Genomic DNA, 20,437 nt, shown 5'->3' on the forward strand with positions numbered 1-20,437 from the left:
CAAACAATATCCCTTAACTAAAACAATAATAAAGTAAATCTTTATAAAATAACATAAATTAAGGCAAAGTCAGCTTTTTTACAAACATTGAGTCAATAGTAGCTTGTGGCTGCGTTTGATTGGTGGAACGGAGTCATGTGACAGCCTTTGGCCAAAGTCTCGGAACAGAACGTAGCGTACGATGTAGCGGAGAAAAAGTTTGTTCGTCATGAAAATACTCAAATAAATAAGAAGTATACATCATTTACTGAGACGTGTCATCTCACCTGCCGTGTCACATGACTCCTGTATGAACGCCACCGTTCTTGTGCTCAAGCAAACCTCTGCACGAGTCCAAGCCTGTTGAGGTCTGTGGTTGACCTTTGACCCTGTGTTTGACCTCCAGTCCTCCATGATCACGAGCAGCAGCATTCAGTCGGTGGACAACCAGCTCCACGACCTGAGCCTGGACCCCTACAGCCGCCACGTGTACTGGACCTGCGAGACCACCAACACCATCAACGTACAGCGCATGGACGGCCGCGCGGTGGGCGTGGTGCTGAAGGACGACGCCGACAAGCCACGCGCCCTCGTGGTCAACGCCGAGAAGGGGTGAGTGTTCTGCCGCCGCCGCCGCCCCCGCTACGTCCAACCGCCGCTCACGGTGCGTGTCGCCCCCTGCAGGTACATGTACTTCACCACGGTCCAGGAGCGCTCGGCCAAGATCGAGGGGGCGAGTCTGGACGGCACGGAGAGGGAGTCCCTGTTCACCACCGGGCTCATCCGGCCCGTGGGCCTGGCTCTGGACAACACCCTGGGGAAGCTGTTCTGGGTCGATGCCGACCTCAAACGCATTGAGAGCAGTGACCTCACAGGTGAGTCCTCGTCAGACCTGGTCATCACCCTCCAGACCACAAACCTCAGGGGGATTCATGTAGATGTAGAAGAGATAGATCCATACATATAGATAGATATAGAAGAGATAGATCCATACTAGGGGTGTGAGTCTTTGGCTTTACTTCGATTCGATTAACGATACAGTAATTAGCGATTCGATTCAAGGATGATGGTTTTTTTTGTAACTATTCGATTCGATTCAGTAACTTGTAACCAAAGTTCTATATCCATGAAATAAACATGCAATAATGTGAGTGAGACTATCTGTATTCTTCTGAAAGGTGAACAAATAACATATTTATTCTATAAAAAAGTAAACCTGCATAATATTTTATGCTGAATACAAAAATGTAATTAAACATTGCTCAGTTATTTTTAACATTATTCAGTAGACTACATGCTGGCAGGGGAGAGAGTGTCTTAAACGTATTAAAACATTAATCATAAGAATCACGATTAATCCGATTTAATGCATTTATATCGATTATTGGTGAAGCTAAAACGATTCATTCTATTTATTTATTGTAGCAGATCGATTTAGTAGAATCTATAGGACTGACAATCGATTCATCGATTCATCGAATGAATCGTTACACCTCTAATCCATACATATACAAGATATAGAAAAAAAATAAAATAAAAAATAAATATATATATATATATATATATATATATATATATATATATTTATATATGTGTGTGTGTGTGTGTGTGTGTGTGTGTATTTATTTTTTGATTGAATTGGTCATGATCATTGATTGGTCCTGTTGTCATCGTTCCACCTCCCCCAGGAGCCAATCGCATCGTCCTGCAGGACTCCAACATCCTGCAGCCCATGGGCCTGACGGTCCTGGGAGACCACCTGTACTGGATCGACCGGCAGCAGCAGATGATCGAGCGGGTGGACAAATTGACCGGGGACGGGAGGACCCGCATCCAAGGCCGGATCTCCTACCTGACCTCCATCCACGCCGTGGAGGAGATGGACCCGCAGGAGTTCGGTAGGGACCCAGACTCGGACTAGTGCCCTGGGTCAGCGGGCCGCTCTACTCTGTGTGTATAACGGGTGTCTCTTTCCCTCTCTCCAGCGTCCCACCCTTGTTCCCGTGACAACGGCGGCTGCTCTCACATCTGCATCGCTAAGGGCGACGGCACGCCTCGCTGCTCCTGTCCCGTCCACCTGGTGCTGCTGCAGGACCTGCTGCACTGTGGAGGTGAGCACCGCCCTGCTGCTCCTCCTGCTGCTCCTTGTCAACTAACTCCTCCTGCTCCTTCTCCTCGTTAACTAACTCCTCCTCATGCATGAACTAACTCCTCCTCCTCATGACCTAACTCCTCCTCATGAACTCCTCGTCAACTCCTCCTTCTCCTCCTCCAGAGCCCCCCACCTGCTCCACGGAGCAGTTCACCTGCTCCACGGGGGAGATCGACTGCATCCCGATGGCGTGGCGTTGTGACGGCTTCCCCGAGTGTGACGACAGCAGCGACGAGGAGAACTGCCCCGTCTGCTCCTCCTTCCAGTTCCAGTGTGATAAAGGAGGCTGCATTGACGCCCAGCTGCGCTGCAACGGAGAACCCGACTGTGCCGACCACTCCGACGAGCAGGACTGTGAGAGTAGGTCTACACATAAGCTGCTGTCCTGGAAAGTGCTTGAATGTTAGTGTGGTGTTTTCCAGGTTTGAAAAGTGCTTGAAATGTGTGTTGTATGTGATGACATCTATGATAGAACAGAGGAAAGAAGATCTCCATATCTGAGGGACTGAAAACAGCATTTTCTGACATTTCTTTATGAAAAATGACTTTTGATGATGAACAGATGATGAAAATAGTTGGTGATTATATTTCTGTGGATCTGTTAGTGGAATTAGTTTTCCTTTCATTTGTGGTCCTTCTGTAAAAAGCTGTCTCCAAACATCATGTTGGTTGTTTAGAGGACAATAACATCTCATTTAATGTGATGAACAAGTGACAGAATAAGTAGACTGAATACTGACCATTGGATTGGTACAAATATGGAGTTTACCACTAGAGTTGGGCGGTATCCAAATTTTGATCCAAACCTCCTCCCTATTTTACCCCGGTATACGGGATTACCGTGACTAATTAAAAATTATGACGTAAGGCTCAGACGACGTCACCAAACTCATTAGAGTTTAGCTTCTCTGCCCGAGCCCGACCCAAACCCGGCCCATTTCCCACCACTACCCTCAGGCTTTCGTTCTTTTTTTTTCTTTCTATCATTGCATTTATGCCTAGACTTCTCCCCTAATCTGAGGAGAAGGCTAGGCATAAACATTAAATATTATTGGTTATATGTTTAGCAGAGTAGGTCTACATAAGAAATGTGTACAAAGTTACACAAAGTAAAAAAAAAAAGACGCTACACATCGTGCGCACGCATCATTCATAACGGTTCTGCTCTGTGCAGCTAAATCAAAGAATAAAGGAGTTACGCTAAAGTGCAACATGGAACTTGGAGACATAAAGGATGAATTAAAAACAGGACAATTAACGTTGAGCAAGTTGGAAAGTCCGAGGTACGGGATCATTTCAAGTGAGTAGTGGGAGACTAAGGCGATAACATACGTGTCGGCTTTGTCCAGTCATATCCTAATCGCGGCACTAACGTAGCCTATAAAATGATTTGTATATTTTTGCAGCCGCACCCCCGCTTCCCACGGATATGCACATACAACAGCCTCATGCATGAAAAATAATTGTCGGGTTGAAATCGGGCTCGGGCTCTTAATTACAGTTAATGTGTCGGGTCGGTCCGGGTTCGGACAGAACGCGCTCGGGTAGGGTCGGGCTTGATGTTCTGGGCCCGAACTAAGCTCTACTTCTCATTAAGGTCGGAACCCGAAATACTGCCAAACTGCAGAAGTCGTGTTCTTCTTTGAGACCAGGTCACTCGGTGCGCGACTCGCCATCTCTCTCTCTCTCTCTCTCTCTCTCTCTCTCTCTCTCTCTCTCTCCTATATAAGTGCATTGCATTTTTTTAATGACGGTATTGAAACTGATACCGTTGCTATTTTTAAGACCCGTGGTATACCGTATTACCGCCCAAGCCTATTTACCACAGCTGGAAGGTGCTAGGAAAGCATGGAAATGCACCTGGAAATGCTTGGAAAGTGCTTGAATGTGACTCTGGAGAAGGTGTAGGGACCCTGTGCTACGTTATGTGGTTCTGTGATAGGGGACTAAAGTGTACAGAACAGTACAGACCAGAAAGCAGGGCATCCCTGGTACCCGCTGTGTGTGTGTTTGAGAGAGAGAGCGGGAGAAGATAGGTCAGGAAGTGAACTGATGAGGATCTTCGGTCTGCTCCCCCCTCCAGCCATCTGCCCCCCCAACCAGTTCCGCTGTGGTGACAACCAGTGCATCACCAAGAAGCAGCAGTGTGACAACTACTCCGACTGCCCCGACGGCTCCGACGAGCTCAACTGTGGTGAGAAACCGCTTCAAACACGAGCTGCTCATCTGGTCCGTGGTTCGAGTCCTTGACCCGTGTTCCTGTCTTGCAGAGTACGTGTCCCCCCCCTCCAGCGGGATCCCCAACACGGGGCCCAACACCATTGGCCCCGTCATCGCCATCATCCTGCTGGTCTTCGTCATCGGCGGCGCCTACTTTGTGTGCCAGCGCGTGGTGTGTCGGCGCTACAAGGGCCCCAGCGGGACGTTCCCCCACGAGTACATCAGTGGTACACCCCATGTGCCCCTCAACTTCATCGCCCCCAGCAGCTCACAGCATGGAACCTTCCAAGGTAGGGTCGGACCCGCCACCAGGGTTTTCAGTTCAACGAGAACGTCTGAGTGTCGTAGGTTTGTTTAGTCTCACACAATGTATGTCACCAACACAACCGTTAGCTAGCTACCTAACTTAGCTAGGTATGTCACCAACACAACCATTAGCTCGGCTAGCTAGCTACCTAACTTAGCTAGGTACGTCACCAACACAACCGTGAGCTAGCTACCTAACTTAGCTAGGCACATCACCAACACAACCGTTAGCTTGGCTAGCTAGCTACCTTAGCTTAGCTAGGTGCGTGCCCAACACAGCCGTTAGCTCATCCTGCTAGCTAGCTACCTAACTTAGCTAGGTGCGTCCCCAACATGGCCGTTAGGTCATCCTGCTAGCTAGCTAGCTAGCTTAGTATGGTACGTCACCAACACAACCGTTAGCTCATCCTCCTGCAAGCTAGCTACCTAACTTAGCTAGGTGCGTCCCCAACACGGCCGTTAGCTCATCCTGCTAGCTAGCTAGCTAACTTAGTTACAACCTAGGTAGATTCTAGGTTGATTCTAGTGGTAGGTCCTAGCGCCCATCTCCACGGCGACGCCCCCTGAGTGACATGTGACCTGTGTGCAGGGATCTCCTGTGGGAAGTCCATGATGGGATCCGTCAGCCTGATGGGCAGCAGCAGCAGCGGAGCGCCGCTCTACGACAGGAACCATGTGACTGGAGCCTCGTCCAGCAGCTCCTCCTCCACCAAGGGAGCCTTCTACCCTCAGGTCTGTCCACACACACACACACACACACACACACACACACCACTTCCTGTCCACAGTCTGATAACACAGATCTGGTCCTGTGTGTAGATCCTGAACCCTCCCCCGTCTCCGGCGACCGACCGATCTCTCTACAACACCGAGATCTTTTACTCATCCAACAGCCCGTCCACCACCAGATCCTACCGGTAACACACACACACACACACACACACACACACACACGTCTAGTTCTGACCCTCTTTAAAGGACCGTACCAGTCTAGTTCTGACCCCCTTTAAAGGACCATCCCAGTCTAGTTCTGACCCCCTTTAAAGGCCAGTCTAGTCTAGTTCTGACCCCCTTTAAAGGACCGTCCCAGTCTAGTTCTGACCCCCTTTAAAGGAACATCCCAGTCTAGTTCTGACCCCCTTTAAAGGACCGTACCAGTCTAGTTCTGATCCCCCTTTAAAGGACCATACCAGTCTAGTTCTGACCTCCTTTAAAGGACCATACCAGTCTAGTTCTGACCCCTTTTAATGGACCGTACCAGTCTAGTTCTGACCCCCTTTAAAGGACTGTACCAGTCTAGTTCTGACCCCTTTTAAAGGACCGTACCAGTCTAGTTCTGACCCCCTTTAAAGGACCGTATCAGTCTAGTTCTGACCCCCTTTAAAGGACCGTACCAGTCTACCTCCCTGTTTTGACCTCCTCTCTGTAGAAACACTGTTTGATTGAAATGTGATCGAAGTGCTCCTGATCTGAACTCTGCCCCCCATCAGACCCTACCACCCGGTCCGGGGTGCCGCCCCCCCTACGACTCCCTGCAGCACTGACGTCTGCGACAGTGACTACACCCCACACCACCCGCCTGCCGGGCCGGCGTCCTCGGCGGGCCGCTGGAAGGCGACGGGCCACGCCGGCCACGGCAAGCACAACAAGTACTATATGGACCTGAACTCGGACTCGGACCCCTACCCTCCACCCCCCACGCCCCGCTCCCAGTACCTGTCGGCCGAGGAGAGCTGCCCACCCTCCCCGTCCACCGAGCGCTCCTACTTCCACCTGTGCCCCCCTCCCCCGTCACCCTGCACCGACTCCTCGTGACCCCCCAACAGCCCGGGAGTTCTGTGAGGAGGGATGCAGACCACTACAAGAACTGGCCTCATCTGGCCCCCCTTTACCAGGGAAAGAACTCGTGTGCCAACCTGACCGGTCCCACGCTGCCTCATCCGGCCGGTCCAGTGCCTTGCTCAAGGTCCCTTTGTCCCTCATCGTCCATCTCATCATTCCAGTCGCCTTGCAGCTCTCAGGGCGACCAGCATCCGATCCGGTCTGATCCGGTCCGCGTCCCATGTGTCTGGCCCACACAGTCACGGCGGGTCGAGGGGTCGATTCCCGCCGTTTCGCCTCGCCGCTGGGCAACAAAGAGGAGGCGACGGGTCTCGTTTTCATTCCATCAGAAGAACGCCGGGCCACTTCCTTCCTGTCCGAGCCCTCGCTGCTCCCCCCCTCGGAAACGGGGGAAACCAAGAGTTCCCAGAAGCCACTGGTGCTGCGTGAGAGCTTTTCACGCCGTTCATCTCCCTCGCGGCGCCCCCTGTTGGCAGGACTGTATATAGTGTTAAAATAATATGAACAAACGTAAATCACAGAGGAATTATTTTTACTATTTTATTCACGATGGCTGAATCACGACGGACGAGTGAGTGAGTGAGTGAGTGAGTGAGTGATGTAGTGATGTAGTGAGTGAGTGATGTGAGTGAGTAAGTAAGTGATGTAGTGAGTGAGTAAGTAATGTAGTGAGTGAGTGATGTGAGTGAGTGAGTAAGTGATGTGAGTGAGTAAGTAATGTAGTGAGTGAGTGATGTGAGTGAGTGAGTGAGTAAGTGATGTGAGTGAGTAAGTAATGTAGTGAGTGAGTGATGTAGTGAGTGAGTAAGTGATGTAGTGAGTGAGTGAGTGATGTAGTGAGTGAGTGATGTGAGTGAGTGAGTGATGGAGCGAGAGGTGTAGTCAGTGAGTGAGTCAGTGATGTAGTGAGTGAGTAAGTAATGTAGTGAGTGAGTGAGTGATGTAGTGAGTGAGCGATGTAGTGATTGAGTGAGTGATGTAGTGAGTGATGTAGTGAGTGAGTGATGTGAGTGAGTAAGTAATGTAGTGAGTGAGTAAGTGATGTAGTGAGTGAGTAAGTAATGTAGTGAGTGAGTAAGTAATGTAGTGAGTGAGTGAGTGATGTAGTGAGTGAGCGATGTAGTGATTGAGTGAGTGATGTAGTGAGTGATGTAGTGAGTAAGTAATGTAGTGAGTGAGTAAGTGATGTAGTGAGTGAGCGATGTAGTGATTGAGTGAGTGATGTAGTGAGTGAGTGATGGAGCGAGAGGTGTAGTGAGTGAGTGAGTGATGTAGTGAGTGATGTAGTGATGTGAGTGAGTGATGGAGCGAGAGGTGTAGTGAGTGAGTCAGTGAGTGAGTAAGTGATGTAGTGAGTGAGTGAGTAAGTGATGTAGGGAGTGAGTGATGTGAGTGAGTAAGTAATGTAGTGAGTGAGTGATGTAGTGAGTGAGTGAGTAAGTGATGTAGTGAGTGAGCGAGTGATGTAGTGAGTGAGTGAGTGATGTAGTGAGTGAGTGATGTAGTGAGTGAGTGATGTGAGTGAGTGAGTGATGGAGCGAGAGGTGTAGTGAGTGATGTAGTGAGTGAGTGAGTAAGTAAGTGATGTAGTGATTGATGTGGTGAGTCAGGGATGATAATAATAATGGATTGGATTTGCATGGCGCTTTTCAAGACACTCAAAGTGCTCTGACAGGGTTCCGGGTTCCATTCGTTCACACAGTCATACCGGTGGTAGTAAACTACGATAGTAGCCACAGCTGCCCTGGGGCAGACTGACAGAAGCATGGCTGCCATTCTGCACCTATGGCCCCTCCGACCACCGCCTCAAACATACAGCAGTCATATACATTCACACAAGGCAAGCTGGGTGAAGTGTCTTGCCCAAGGACACAACGACCATGACACAGTGACAAGGGCAGGGATCGAACCGCCGACCCTCCGAACATTGGCCAACCCGCTCTACCGACTGAGCCACAGTCGCCCCGATGGTGATGGAGTGAGTGATGTAGTGAGTGAGTGATGTAGTGAGTGATGTAGTGAGTGAGTGATGTGGTGAGATGATGGATGGATGAGAAGATGAATGGAACTGGGCCACGATCAAAGTGTGAAATCTTTTTGTCGTTTTTTAAATCGAGTGTTTTCTAGTCGACCTCGAGTCCGAGTGGAGTTTTCCCCAAATCATCAAGACTCAGATTCATGACATCACCATGACGACCACAAACCAAATAAGCATGGACGTGTAAAGCTATTGTACATATGTGTAAAGAAGTCAATGATTGCTTGTGAGAAGTGAACTTCCCTCGCCGTCGCCACGGTTACCAAAAGTGTGTTTGCTGCTATCGTGTTCATAAAGTTCTCGTGACTCGTAATTACACAAAAAGCCCCAAATCACCGTCTCATACTGACCCTAGATCAGGAAGCTATTTTTACAGTTAATAACACAAATTATTCTTATAGCGACTTTTGTTATTCGTATTTCTGTTTTTTGTGTGTAGATTGTTTGTGTCGCCGTGTTTGGTTTGAAGGAGTCTTTTTTTTTTTTTTATAATAGAAAATGAACGAGTTCCAGCTGAGACATCTGGCCGGGGGCCCAATCAGACACCTTTTATTGTTATAGTTGCTAGGCAACAGCCAGGTCATCAAGCAGGTGATCAGATGTGGATTCAAGTCGAAGTGAAGCTCTTGATATTGATGTTGACGAAAAAAGATACAGATGAAATCCTAATTAAAAACCTTCCGTCAGTTTTTTGCTGTAAACCCCGCCTCCGGCTCCATTTGATTGGCTGCCTGGTGCCAAGTGTGGCGTTGGCTGGCGGCCCTACTCCACGTCTAAAAAAACAGTTGAGAACATTTGAACTTTTGTGTGTCCAAAAAATAAGAGATTAAAGAGAAGAAAAAAAACGGAGATATTTCTAGAGGACACATTTACTTAAAAATACAACATCACCGCTGTTGCCATGACAACGATATTAATTTGGCTTTGAGAACATGAATGTCTGCATCATGGGGTGTAGTTACCACCGTAGCCTCTGGAGGGCGCCATCAACGCTGAGGCCAGCTTAGAGAGAAGCTCAGTGTTCTTCATCTTTCTTCAGCACTTATTATTATCGTGTTGCAATATGATAAAAAAAAATGTTACGACATTTTATGCACTTACGAAAAGAGAAGAGATCATTACTTCCCAGGAAATAAATGAAGGGGCGGAGTTACAGCGATATAGATGAAACTTTAAAAAGGGCCAGATCTGAAAGAGAACTAGACTCCTCTAGACCGGCCTCCTCTAAACCGGCCTCTAAACTGGCCTCCTCTAGACCAGCCTCTAAACCGGCCTTGTCTAGACCGGCCTCTAAGCTGGCCTCCTCCAGACCGGCTCCCACTAGCTGGACTCTATTCAAGGGCTTTAGGCCTCAAACCACTGAGTCAGTAAAACTCCTTAAAACCTGTATTTGTTGTCCGTTAAAAATGCTTTATGTAATTTACACCTGTGACATTTTTTGTATGAAAAGCATTTTTATATAATAAAGGTTCTATTTTAAGGAATGTGGTTGTGTGAAGACAATGTGGTCATTAATGGGATTAATGCATTCACGGAGCTCGGTGCATCATGGGAAGTCTCCTGTCATGGGTCAGGGTATAATATGTTGTAAAAAAGTAAATAATATGACGTCTAAAAAGGAGCCACGGCTCAGTATGACAAATAAACTAGTCAAAAAATAAGTCATATTATAATATCTCATCATAAAAAGTCCGATTATAGTTTATCAGAAATACACAGGATGGTGTTGATGGTCAAAAAGTGATAATACATGTCACAGTGTATAAAGTTATGATTTAGAATATTGGGGGGGAAGTTAAAATAATCATAGTTAAAAAATATAGAAATATGAAAATATAAGAATATATTTATAGTAGAATATTTGTTAAAGTAATAAAAAGTCAGTTTAGTGAGTCAATAAATATCAAAGTACATTTTTTTAATTAAATGTCAAAACGCATAAATCATTGTATGTTTTATATATATATATAAATATATATATATATATATATATACATACACAAAAAAGGCAAAAACTTGTTTTGCCTTTTTTGTGTTCTTCAACACACACACACACACACATATATATATATATATATATATATATATATATATATATATATATATATATATATATATATATATATATATATATATATATATATATATGTGTGTGAAGATATTGAAGAACACAAAAAAGGCATAAAATATGATTTATTTAAAATTATATTGTCGTCCAAAATGTGTTCACAAACAGCCGCTATCCTCAGAAAAAAAGGTGGGCTCGTCCGGGATTTGAACCCGGGACCTCTCGCACCCAAAGCGAGAATCATACCCCTAGACCAACGAGCCACTCCGCCGGTAATGACAGAGCCTGTACTTCAATAGTCACACGCGCCACTGTCGGATGCGTGATGTCAGGGCGACATCTGTTGGCGGAACGACGCAACTACACGGCGTTGGATTCCAGCGTTTAACTCGGTTGAGTTCTGTCCCGTTCCGGTTCCTGCTGGTCTCCGTGTCCGGGCTTTTACTGGGCGCGTTTCGGATCGCATGCATTTGCGCCGATGCATGAACGAGACTTGAGAGGATCCGCCGGAACTCGTCATAAACACGCCAAGTTCTCACCACGTGAAGTCGGACACAGGTGCACTTCATGGACCTTTTTTTTTTTATTTAAACTTTATTAATAATTATATACATAACAAAAACTGTCGAGCCAGGGGAAACTTCACGGACTTTGCACAAAGAATATGGCCTGCCCAGTGGCGCTGGCTTTCTTCGTCGCTGACGAACTCGAGCCGAGACATTTGAAGTCCCGTTGTTGACGGAGGCTGAGGAATTTTCTCACGTGGGAAATACCACGTGATAATTCTAACCAACTAGGGCAACGTTGAGGGGAATGTCTTATGTCCGCACTTATTTCAGACCATCTGCAGAGAAAAGCATGCGAAGGGAGGTACCTGGAGATACCGCGAGTTTTTAAAGCCATGTGACATGTCGCAAAGGGAAGTTATCACCAGCATTTGTGACGTTGTTATCCCAGAATGCCTTGTTTTGCGAGGCAAATGCATGGCATGCTTGATTCCAAACAAGCCTAATAACCGACGCTGGTTGCACCGGGAGGGCAACGTGTTGTCTCTGTGTCTGTTGCGTTGCCACTTTGATTTACCATCTTGTGAGCGAAGCACCACGTGTGAGTAAATGAAGTTTAAACCAGATGACGCTGACATCTACCGGTTAGTACTCAGGTAACAAGATGCATTATGGGACATGTAGTTTATGGACACCGTACTTGTGTAAAATGGCCAAAACAAATAATTACAATCGTGTTCTGTTCGGGCCTTGAGTTGAATGTCTGGCGTGGTGGTGCCTTCACGTGGTATCGGAATCGTGGTAAATACGATTTGTCGGAGTTGGGATAGTTTTGATCTCCGCGTTGGGGCAGAACCTTCCAACATGGCGGCGAAGAGGACGGATCCAGAGGACGGATCCGGTGACGGCTGGTACGTAAATCTATTTTTAACAGCGTTGCTTGTGTGCATAGTTTTAGCTTTTAACTTTATATACAGCGGTGCTATTTTTATATTATATGTATTTTCCACAACACGCAGGTAACAGCAAACTTTACGTCCGCCATTTTTTTTTAAAATCTTCCCGACTACAAAGCACGCGAACGTGACATTTGCGTAATTCCGACCTCACAAGTGGAAAGTAGAAAGGACGTGAAGGCAGCGCGAGCCTGCGGTGGGCGGAGCCTCCTCAGCGCCGCAAGTTTATAGGCAAGTTTAAGGAACGTAGCTAGCTAGCATGCTACGGCTAACAACAACTACCAGTCCGCTGCTAAAACCTTTCCGGGTGAAAACGGCAGATTTTCTCTTTTCCGCGTGTGTTCGTCCTGCTCCGGTACTCCGCCGGTATATTGACGCTATGCACAATGTAATACTTACGTTTAGAAATACTCTGGTAAATGTAGAAGTACAGATTCTACCTTCTGACCTGCTGATTGACAGTTCGCTACCATGACGACCAAGATGATTTCAACACAAGTTGACCTGGAATCCAGACTGGAACCCGGGTTCAGGAGGAAACCTGTCCAGGTGCTGAGGGGCAGACAGACGGGTGCTGAGGGGCAGACAGACGGGTGCTGAGGTGGAGACCGGTCCACCTCGTTGTTTTGTTTCCTCCGTCCTTTCTTCTCTGCCGCTCTTTAATTACCCCAGCTGTCTGGAACATGTGGCTCCTTCTGCCTCGCTGGGGCTTCACCTCCTCCTAATGCCCCCCCCCCCCCGCCTGGTGACCTCACCTCTATGGCCACACATACATTTGAAATCAATTCAGTGTTGTTTATAGTGTCATATCAAGTCACTTCAGGCTGAATGAAAGAGTTATTTTGTTCCTGACAAACTTGACATTAAGAGTGTTTTTTTCTCTCTGAAAGTTAAGATTGTTTTTTTTTTTCTCGTAACTGTACTTTAATGTTTGGGGGAGGGGGTCTGACCTTTACGTGGTCGGGGAGGGAGGATCATGATCCACATCACATGTTCCCACAGAATCGGGACATCTGGTGGGAACTCCAATTTACTCTCAAGTTTCCTGTGAAGGCGGCATTACAGGTGGCGCTCAAGTTTCCCTGCTTTCCTGAAGGAGCCCCCCCCCCCCCCCCCCCCCCGTCTTTTAACAAATATATTACAACACAACATTTAAAACCCGAAGAGAAAAAATTCCTTCACATTTTGACCACAGTACTGCTTTAAAATCACCTTTTAGATCTGCTTTAATGTTTCTGCTTCTATTTAAACTGTAAAGTAATTTTGAGGAAATGAAACCGCTCTATTGATAAAAGTAATATGAGTTTATTATTATTATAACTCCTTCATTTCCTTGCAGAGTAACAAACAAATTCATAACTGATAACTAATCTAATCGTAGATACAAACTACATTTCCACGACAACGGTGTCGCTTAAGACGTTTGTGAAAGAACTTCCACGTTTAGACGACTTTGGAAACCTAGCCTTAAACAGAAACCGGAAACTTTCAAGTAAAAGCTCTTAAGAGGAGCTCGTGTTGAGATGAGCTGCCATCCACAGAGCTCGTCTCCAGCTGACCATGTGACCATGTGACCATGTGACCAAGCAGCAGGTGGCGACATCATCATTGTATCTATAACCAACGTGACAGCACTGATTATTACAGTTTGCTGTTATTTCTAATAACACAACGGGACGAACACAACGTGTAGATGAAGTCATCGGCTGACAGGAAGTGGACCTCCTCATGTCGGACCACGTTGGACCACGTAAGACCACATCGGACCTGAAGGACCCTCAGACCTGCTGCCTGTGACGCTGATCCTCTTCACTCTGAGTGTGGACACGACGCCGTGACAGCAGACGTCACTTCACCTCTTCACTGATGGGGGGGTCTTAACCCCCCACCCCACTTCAGACCCTGCAGACCTGCATTGGGGGAGGTCTATGAAAGAGCACAATGTGCATATTTCAGTGTATTTTGTTCACGTGGAACTAAAATCATGAAACACTGATTCTTCCACTCTAGTCCTCTAAAGTCTAAACGGGTGTTTCTCCGTCCGGGTGTTTCTAAGTCTGGGTGTTTCAGTGTTGTTGTGGTTGATTCTGTCTGGCAACAACAATTTGTCACAAATACTCAACTTTACTTTCATAGTCTGTTTCTGTGTTATTTTTTATTTTTTATAAATGTGTTTCATTGAGCAACAACAGAAGATATTTCATGTAATGTGATTACAACAGAGGGACCATGCTCACATTTGACCCATTATTTCCCTCCCTTTGTTTATATAAAAGAGCAGAAACAGTTTTCAGGTTTAAGTGTCATCAACACGTTGCCTTTTAAATGACTTTGTTTTCATACTATGTATCTATTTTTCATACTAGATGTTACATTGTTGGCATTCTGTGGACAGCAAAATAGTAATTTCTTTGTACAGGGAAACGCGTTTCTTCCAACAAGCCCTCCAACTCATACGACCAAATAGGTCGTGTGTCACGTCCTCAAATATACGACCTCTGGGAGCGTATTGCGGAGATTCTTCCGCAACGATAGTAGTGGTTAAGGTTAGGGTTAGGTCGACGTGTGGAGGGGGTCTCTGCCGATGATTGACGAGGGGCAATCGTCTGCGCACCCGCGGGGGGGGGGGGGGGGGGGTAGGTTTAGGTCGACGTGTGGGGGGGGGTCTCTGCCGATGATTGACGGGGGGCGATCGTCTGACACACCGGAGTGTCGATATTTACTTGACAGCTAGAGGGCGCGCTATTTTGAAACGTAACATATGGTCGTAATTCGGTGCTTGACACACGACCTATGTGGTCGTTTTCTCGAGGAGGACAGTCTGGTTTCTTCACTGCATAAGACAATAAACCCTTTGAATGATGAATTGTGGTTGTTTTCCTCTTTGTGATGCTAGCTGGTCAAACTGAATATGAAAGTGTTTTCTTATCATGCAGGTTATTTCAGGCACAACTGTTATTATTTAACCCGGATAGCTCTTTGATGGCCACGTCCAATCTTTATTTTTATTATTCTTACAGTCAGTCCAGAGTCCTCTTACAGAGTCCATCATGTTGACATATTTGGAAATTAATGATGATCAGGCCAGAATTGACCTTTTATCTTATTAGAGAGAATTTGGGGTTTGGAAATCAGTCCTTCTGGTCCTACTTCTCTCTGCTGGCCACCAGGGGGCGACTCCTCTCTGGTTGTATAGAAGTCTATGAGAAAATGGTCCTACTTCTCTCTGCTGGCCACCAGGGGGCGACTCCTCTCTGGTTGTATAGAAGTCTATGAGAAAATGGTCCTACTTCTCTCTGCTGGCCACCAGGGGGCGACTCCTCTCTGGTTGTATAGAAGTCTATGAGAAAATGGTCCTACTTCTCCCTGCTGGCCACCAGGGGGTGACTCCTCTCTGGTTGTATAGAAGTCTATGAGAAAATGGTCCTAATTCTCTCTGCTGGCCACCAGGGGGCGACTCCTCTCTGGTTGTATAGAAGTCTATGAGAAAATGGTCCTACTTCTCTCTGCTGGCCACCAGGGGGCGACTCCTCTCTGGTTGTATAGAAGTCTATGAGAAAATGGTCCTACTTCTCTCTTGATGTATTATCTCAGTAAACATTGTAAACATGAGTTTATGGTCTCAATCTCTAGTTTCAAGTCTTCTTCAATCCAGCATGATGTTCATTTAGTACATTATGGTCCATTTAGAGTCCACCAGACCAGAAAGCAGGGGATGCTTTAGGGGGCGGGGCTTACCTGCTGATTGACAGGTTGCTACCACAACTTTAACCCTTGGGTTGTGTTTAGCTCCGCCTACTCTCGTGTCACTTCTGGTTCTAAAGAAACCAAGATGGCAGTGATCTAGATGATAAAAAGAGTCGCTGAATAAAACTCACACACCTGAAACTTTTTCTGTCAAATATCAGACGTGGAGTTCAGAGAACAATCAAACTGGATAAAAAACATATTTTGTCACGATACTAATCCAACAATGTAATATTCACTTCTTCACAATAACCACGTAACTCCGATCTACAGCTTCAGATCTGCTTCACCACAAAGAAACAGATGCTCCTTTGACTGATGGCTGACTGACGGCGTTGGTGAGAAAAGTTCACCGTTCTAAAGGAGGAAAAAAAACACACGCAACATAAACTTTTTCTAAACTTGGACGTCCAGCTGTTAATCAATTAATAGAGCCATGATGTGTGAAATGCAAATAATGTGACGAACAAAGCGTCACTTGGCCTACTTCATCTTTCTGTGTGTGTGTGTGTGTGTGTGTGTGTGTGTGTGTGTGTGTGTGTGTGTGTGTGTGTGTGTGTTGCAGCATGCCCCATTGTTCAATGAAGTCTGTCTGGCCTGTATTGTCCATGTGATGGTATTGTTGCCGGTATTGTTTAAGCGGGTCGGTTTGTACTGAGTTCCTGTGTATCTTAATGGCCATCATGAGGGTAGTGGGGAGGGTCTAGTATCTACTATCTAATATCTACTATCTAGTATCTACTATCTAATATCTACTATCTAGTATCTACTATCTAATATCTACTATCTAGTATCTACTATCTAATATCTAATATCTAATATCTAGTATCTACTATCTAATATCTACTATCTAATATCTACTATCTAATATCTACTATCTAATATCTACTATCTAGTATCTACTATCTAATATCTAATATCTAGTATCTACTATCTAATATCTACTATCTAGTATCTACTATCTAATATCTACTATCTAGTATCTACTATCTAATATCTAATATCTAGTATCTACTATCTAATATCTACTATCTAGTATCTAATATATACTATCTAGTATCTACTATCTAATATCTACTATCTAGTATCTACTATCTACTATCTAATATCTACTATCTAGTATCTACTATCTACTATCTAATATCTACTATCTAGTATCTACTATCTACTATCTAATATCTACTATCTAGTATCTAATATCTACTATCTAATATCTACTATCTAGTATCTACTATCTACTATCTAATATCTACTATCTAATATCTACTATCTAGTATCTACTATCTAGTATCTTCTATCTAATATCTACTATCTAGTATCTACTATCTAGTATCTACTATCTAATATCTACTATCTAGTATCTACTATCTAATATCTACTATCTAGTATCTACTATCTAGTATCTACTATCTAATATCTAGTATCTACTATCTAATATCTACTATCTAATATCTACTATCTAATATCTACTATCTAGTATCTACTATCTAATATCTAGTATCTACTATCTAATATCTACTATCTAATATCTAATATCTACTATCTACTATCTAATATCTAGTATCTACTATCTAATATCTACTATCTAATATCTACTATCTAATATCTACTATCTACTATCTAATATCTAATATCTAATATCTACTATCTACTATATAGTCACACACACACACAGACACACACACACAGACACACAGACACACACACACACACAGACACACAGACACACACACACACACACACACACACACACACAGACACACACACACACACACACAGACACACACAGACACACACAGACACACACGCACACTCACACACACACACACACACACAGACACACACACACACACACACTCACACACACACACACAGACACACACAGACACACACAGACACAGACACACACAGACACACACAGACACACACACACACACACACACACACACACAGACACACACACACACACACACACAGACACACACAGACACACACAGACACACACGCACACTCACACACACACACACACACACACACACACAGACACACACACACACACACACACACTCACACACACACACACACACACAGACACACACAGACACACACAGACACAGACACACACAGACACACACAGACACACACACACACACACACACACACACACACACACACACACACACTCACACACACACACAGACACAGACACACACAGACACACACACACACACACACACACACACTCACACACACACACACACACAGACACAGACACACACAGACACAGACACACACACACACACACACACACACACACACACACACACACACACTCACACACACACAGACACACACAGACACACACAGACACACACACAGACACAGACACACACACAGACACACACACAGACACACACACACACACTCACACACACACAGACACACACACACACACACACAGACACACACAGACACACACAGACACAGACACACACAGACACACACACACACACATTTTAAATATTTATTTATGCCCACATATAAAGAAGTACAAGGGTTCTTGCACAAGGGACATAAACACTGCCAGTGCAGTTGACAATGGAAGACGGTCAGACACAAAACGCCTGGGCAGCTGAACGCAGTTACATACAAAATGACCTACAGGTCAGATAGAAAACAGACATTTAAGGATACAAAAAACAACGTCTCCTCCAGATTGAACGGCTACCAATAATAACTGAGACTGAGCAGTACCTGGCCAACTGTTTAGCTCTTCTTTTAGGGAGGCCGGCCATCTGAAGGCCCCTCACAACCAACTTATGCGCATGCCCCAGACTACCAAATATAAAGACTAGAAGTTTACACCTGTAGCCTAGCTGAAAGATGGTCTGCTTCAGCTGCTGATATTTCAGCACTTTGGTCAGAAAGGCCTCCTCTAGGCTGTAATCAAAGGTACAGCCGACCTCCAGAATGAGCACCTCTCTATGATTTTCATTAACAACAACAACATCAGGAGTATTAGCTGTTACATGAGAGAACATTGAGACATCATTACACAGGCTGAACATACTCGGCTTCACAGTAGAATGTTTATACAGCATGATGGAAGACCTGAAGATCGAAGAGATATCTGCTGATATCAAATCTACAATTCTGTCATGCCTACATATGTAGAGCCCTCTGTAAACATGGCAACCATTTAAGATGTGAGACATGGTTTCAGCTATTTGTTCACTGCCATGGTGTATACAGTAAGGAGCATGACTTCCTGGAAACCAGATGGACAGGTTCAGTTTAGTTGGTAAAACCTGCAGTCTCGCTTTTATAGCAAATGTAACAATGTTCTCATCCAGGGCAGCATTTCTGAACACAGCGTGTGAGACAGAGTGGTCTGCAGCTGGGAGACATGCAATCTTCCCTTGAAGTCTCAGCTCAGTCCATTGCTGCCGCTGCCTCCGTTGTTGCGCCCCCAAGAGGTGACCTCGAGCATTTCTCAGTGGGAGTAGATGTTTTGTCCCACATACATTCACAGTTGCTTTTACAGAGATGTTGGGGTCGGATATAACCTCCTCTGAGACCTCCACGGTCTCAGAGTCAGACCCCGTCCACTCCAGGGTAACATCAGCCCAGCAACACAGATCGTTCAGGTCAGGCCAGTCTGACCACACACCGAAGCCAGGAGAGCGGCTGTCCAGCTTTCCACTGGGTTTCCTCTTGAATCCCAGGAAGTTAGGCTCCGACCCACGAGCCAGAGGGACCTTGCGTCTTCTTAGGTCCAGGAACAGAGAAGCTCGGGCAAGCTCTCTGACATATTTATCATCATTGTTCAACATATTCAACAGATGGGAAAGTCTCGTAGCAATATATGTCCATTCAAAATTAGGAACACCCAGACCACCCTCACTCTTACTATGAAATATGATATTGCGTGTTGTATGTGTATTTAGGCCAGTCCACACACACACAGACACACACACACACACTCACACTCACACACACACACAGACACACACAGACACACACACACACAGACGCACACTCACACACACACACACACACACACACACACACAGACACACACAGACACACACACTCACACACACACACACACACACAGACACACACACACACAGACACACACAGACACACACAGACACACACACACACACACACACACACACAGACACACATATTTAAATAGGACTATTATATATACATACCACTATTAAATCACTATGATATATAAAATCCTTGTCATTGTTTGTTCTCTTGGAGCTCTGAAGGATCTAATTAGAACCAGAAGGTTTTGGTTCCTGAGATCCAGGAGACGTTTTCTATCAGACCCACAGACTTTGATCAACCTGCTAAAGTCTCCCTCTTATCTCCGGACAATCGTTAAACCTGGATGATAAGTCGGCCTCCTTTTTTCTGCTTTATGATCCGATTTCATGGACAGGCGAGAATTTAGTTGTTAAAACAAAGATTGTTGAGATCCGCGATACTTCACCATGTTATACCATGTACATGCTGCACATTTTAAAGTTAAATGCATGGATCTGGTGCTGGAGTTAAATTTGCCGGTAGCGGGTACTAAGGAAGGTCTGGGCGAGGGGGGGCGCTGTA

General features: G+C 45.5%; 2 protein-coding genes across 2 annotated transcripts in view; one reads left to right on the forward strand and one right to left on the reverse strand.

Moving 5' to 3' along the window:
• Positions 1–6,479, forward strand: part of lrp5 (low density lipoprotein receptor-related protein 5) — a 42,100-nt gene extending 35,621 nt beyond the window's left edge. Inside the window, exons 20-29 of the mRNA XM_084017062.1 lie at positions 386–591; positions 664–854; positions 1,668–1,877; positions 1,965–2,090; positions 2,255–2,491; positions 4,215–4,325; positions 4,402–4,641; positions 5,247–5,389; positions 5,477–5,574; positions 6,148–6,479. Coding sequence (XP_083873188.1) covers positions 386–591; positions 664–854; positions 1,668–1,877; positions 1,965–2,090; positions 2,255–2,491; positions 4,215–4,325; positions 4,402–4,641; positions 5,247–5,389; positions 5,477–5,574; positions 6,148–6,472 — 1,887 coding nt within the window. The 3' untranslated portion in view covers positions 6,473–6,479. The remainder of the gene's footprint in view (positions 1–385; positions 592–663; positions 855–1,667; positions 1,878–1,964; positions 2,091–2,254; positions 2,492–4,214; positions 4,326–4,401; positions 4,642–5,246; positions 5,390–5,476; positions 5,575–6,147) is intronic.
• A 564-nt stretch (positions 6,480–7,043) lies between these two features.
• Positions 7,044–19,647, reverse strand: LOC311018096 (uncharacterized protein; the record flags this gene model as incomplete). Its single annotated transcript, XM_084016873.1, has 4 exons — positions 7,044–8,056; positions 8,470–8,567; positions 9,692–9,879; positions 19,357–19,647. 4 exons carry the CDS (start codon positions 19,645–19,647, stop codon positions 7,044–7,046), a joined length of 1,590 nt encoding a protein of 529 aa, XP_083872999.1.
• Positions 19,648–20,437: the final 790 nt, after the last annotated feature.

The sequence above is a fragment of the Eutrigla gurnardus genome (genome assembly GCF_963514095.1).
Source record: "Eutrigla gurnardus genome assembly, chromosome: 9".
Classification (NCBI taxonomy): Eukaryota; Metazoa; Chordata; class Actinopteri; order Perciformes; family Triglidae; genus Eutrigla; species Eutrigla gurnardus.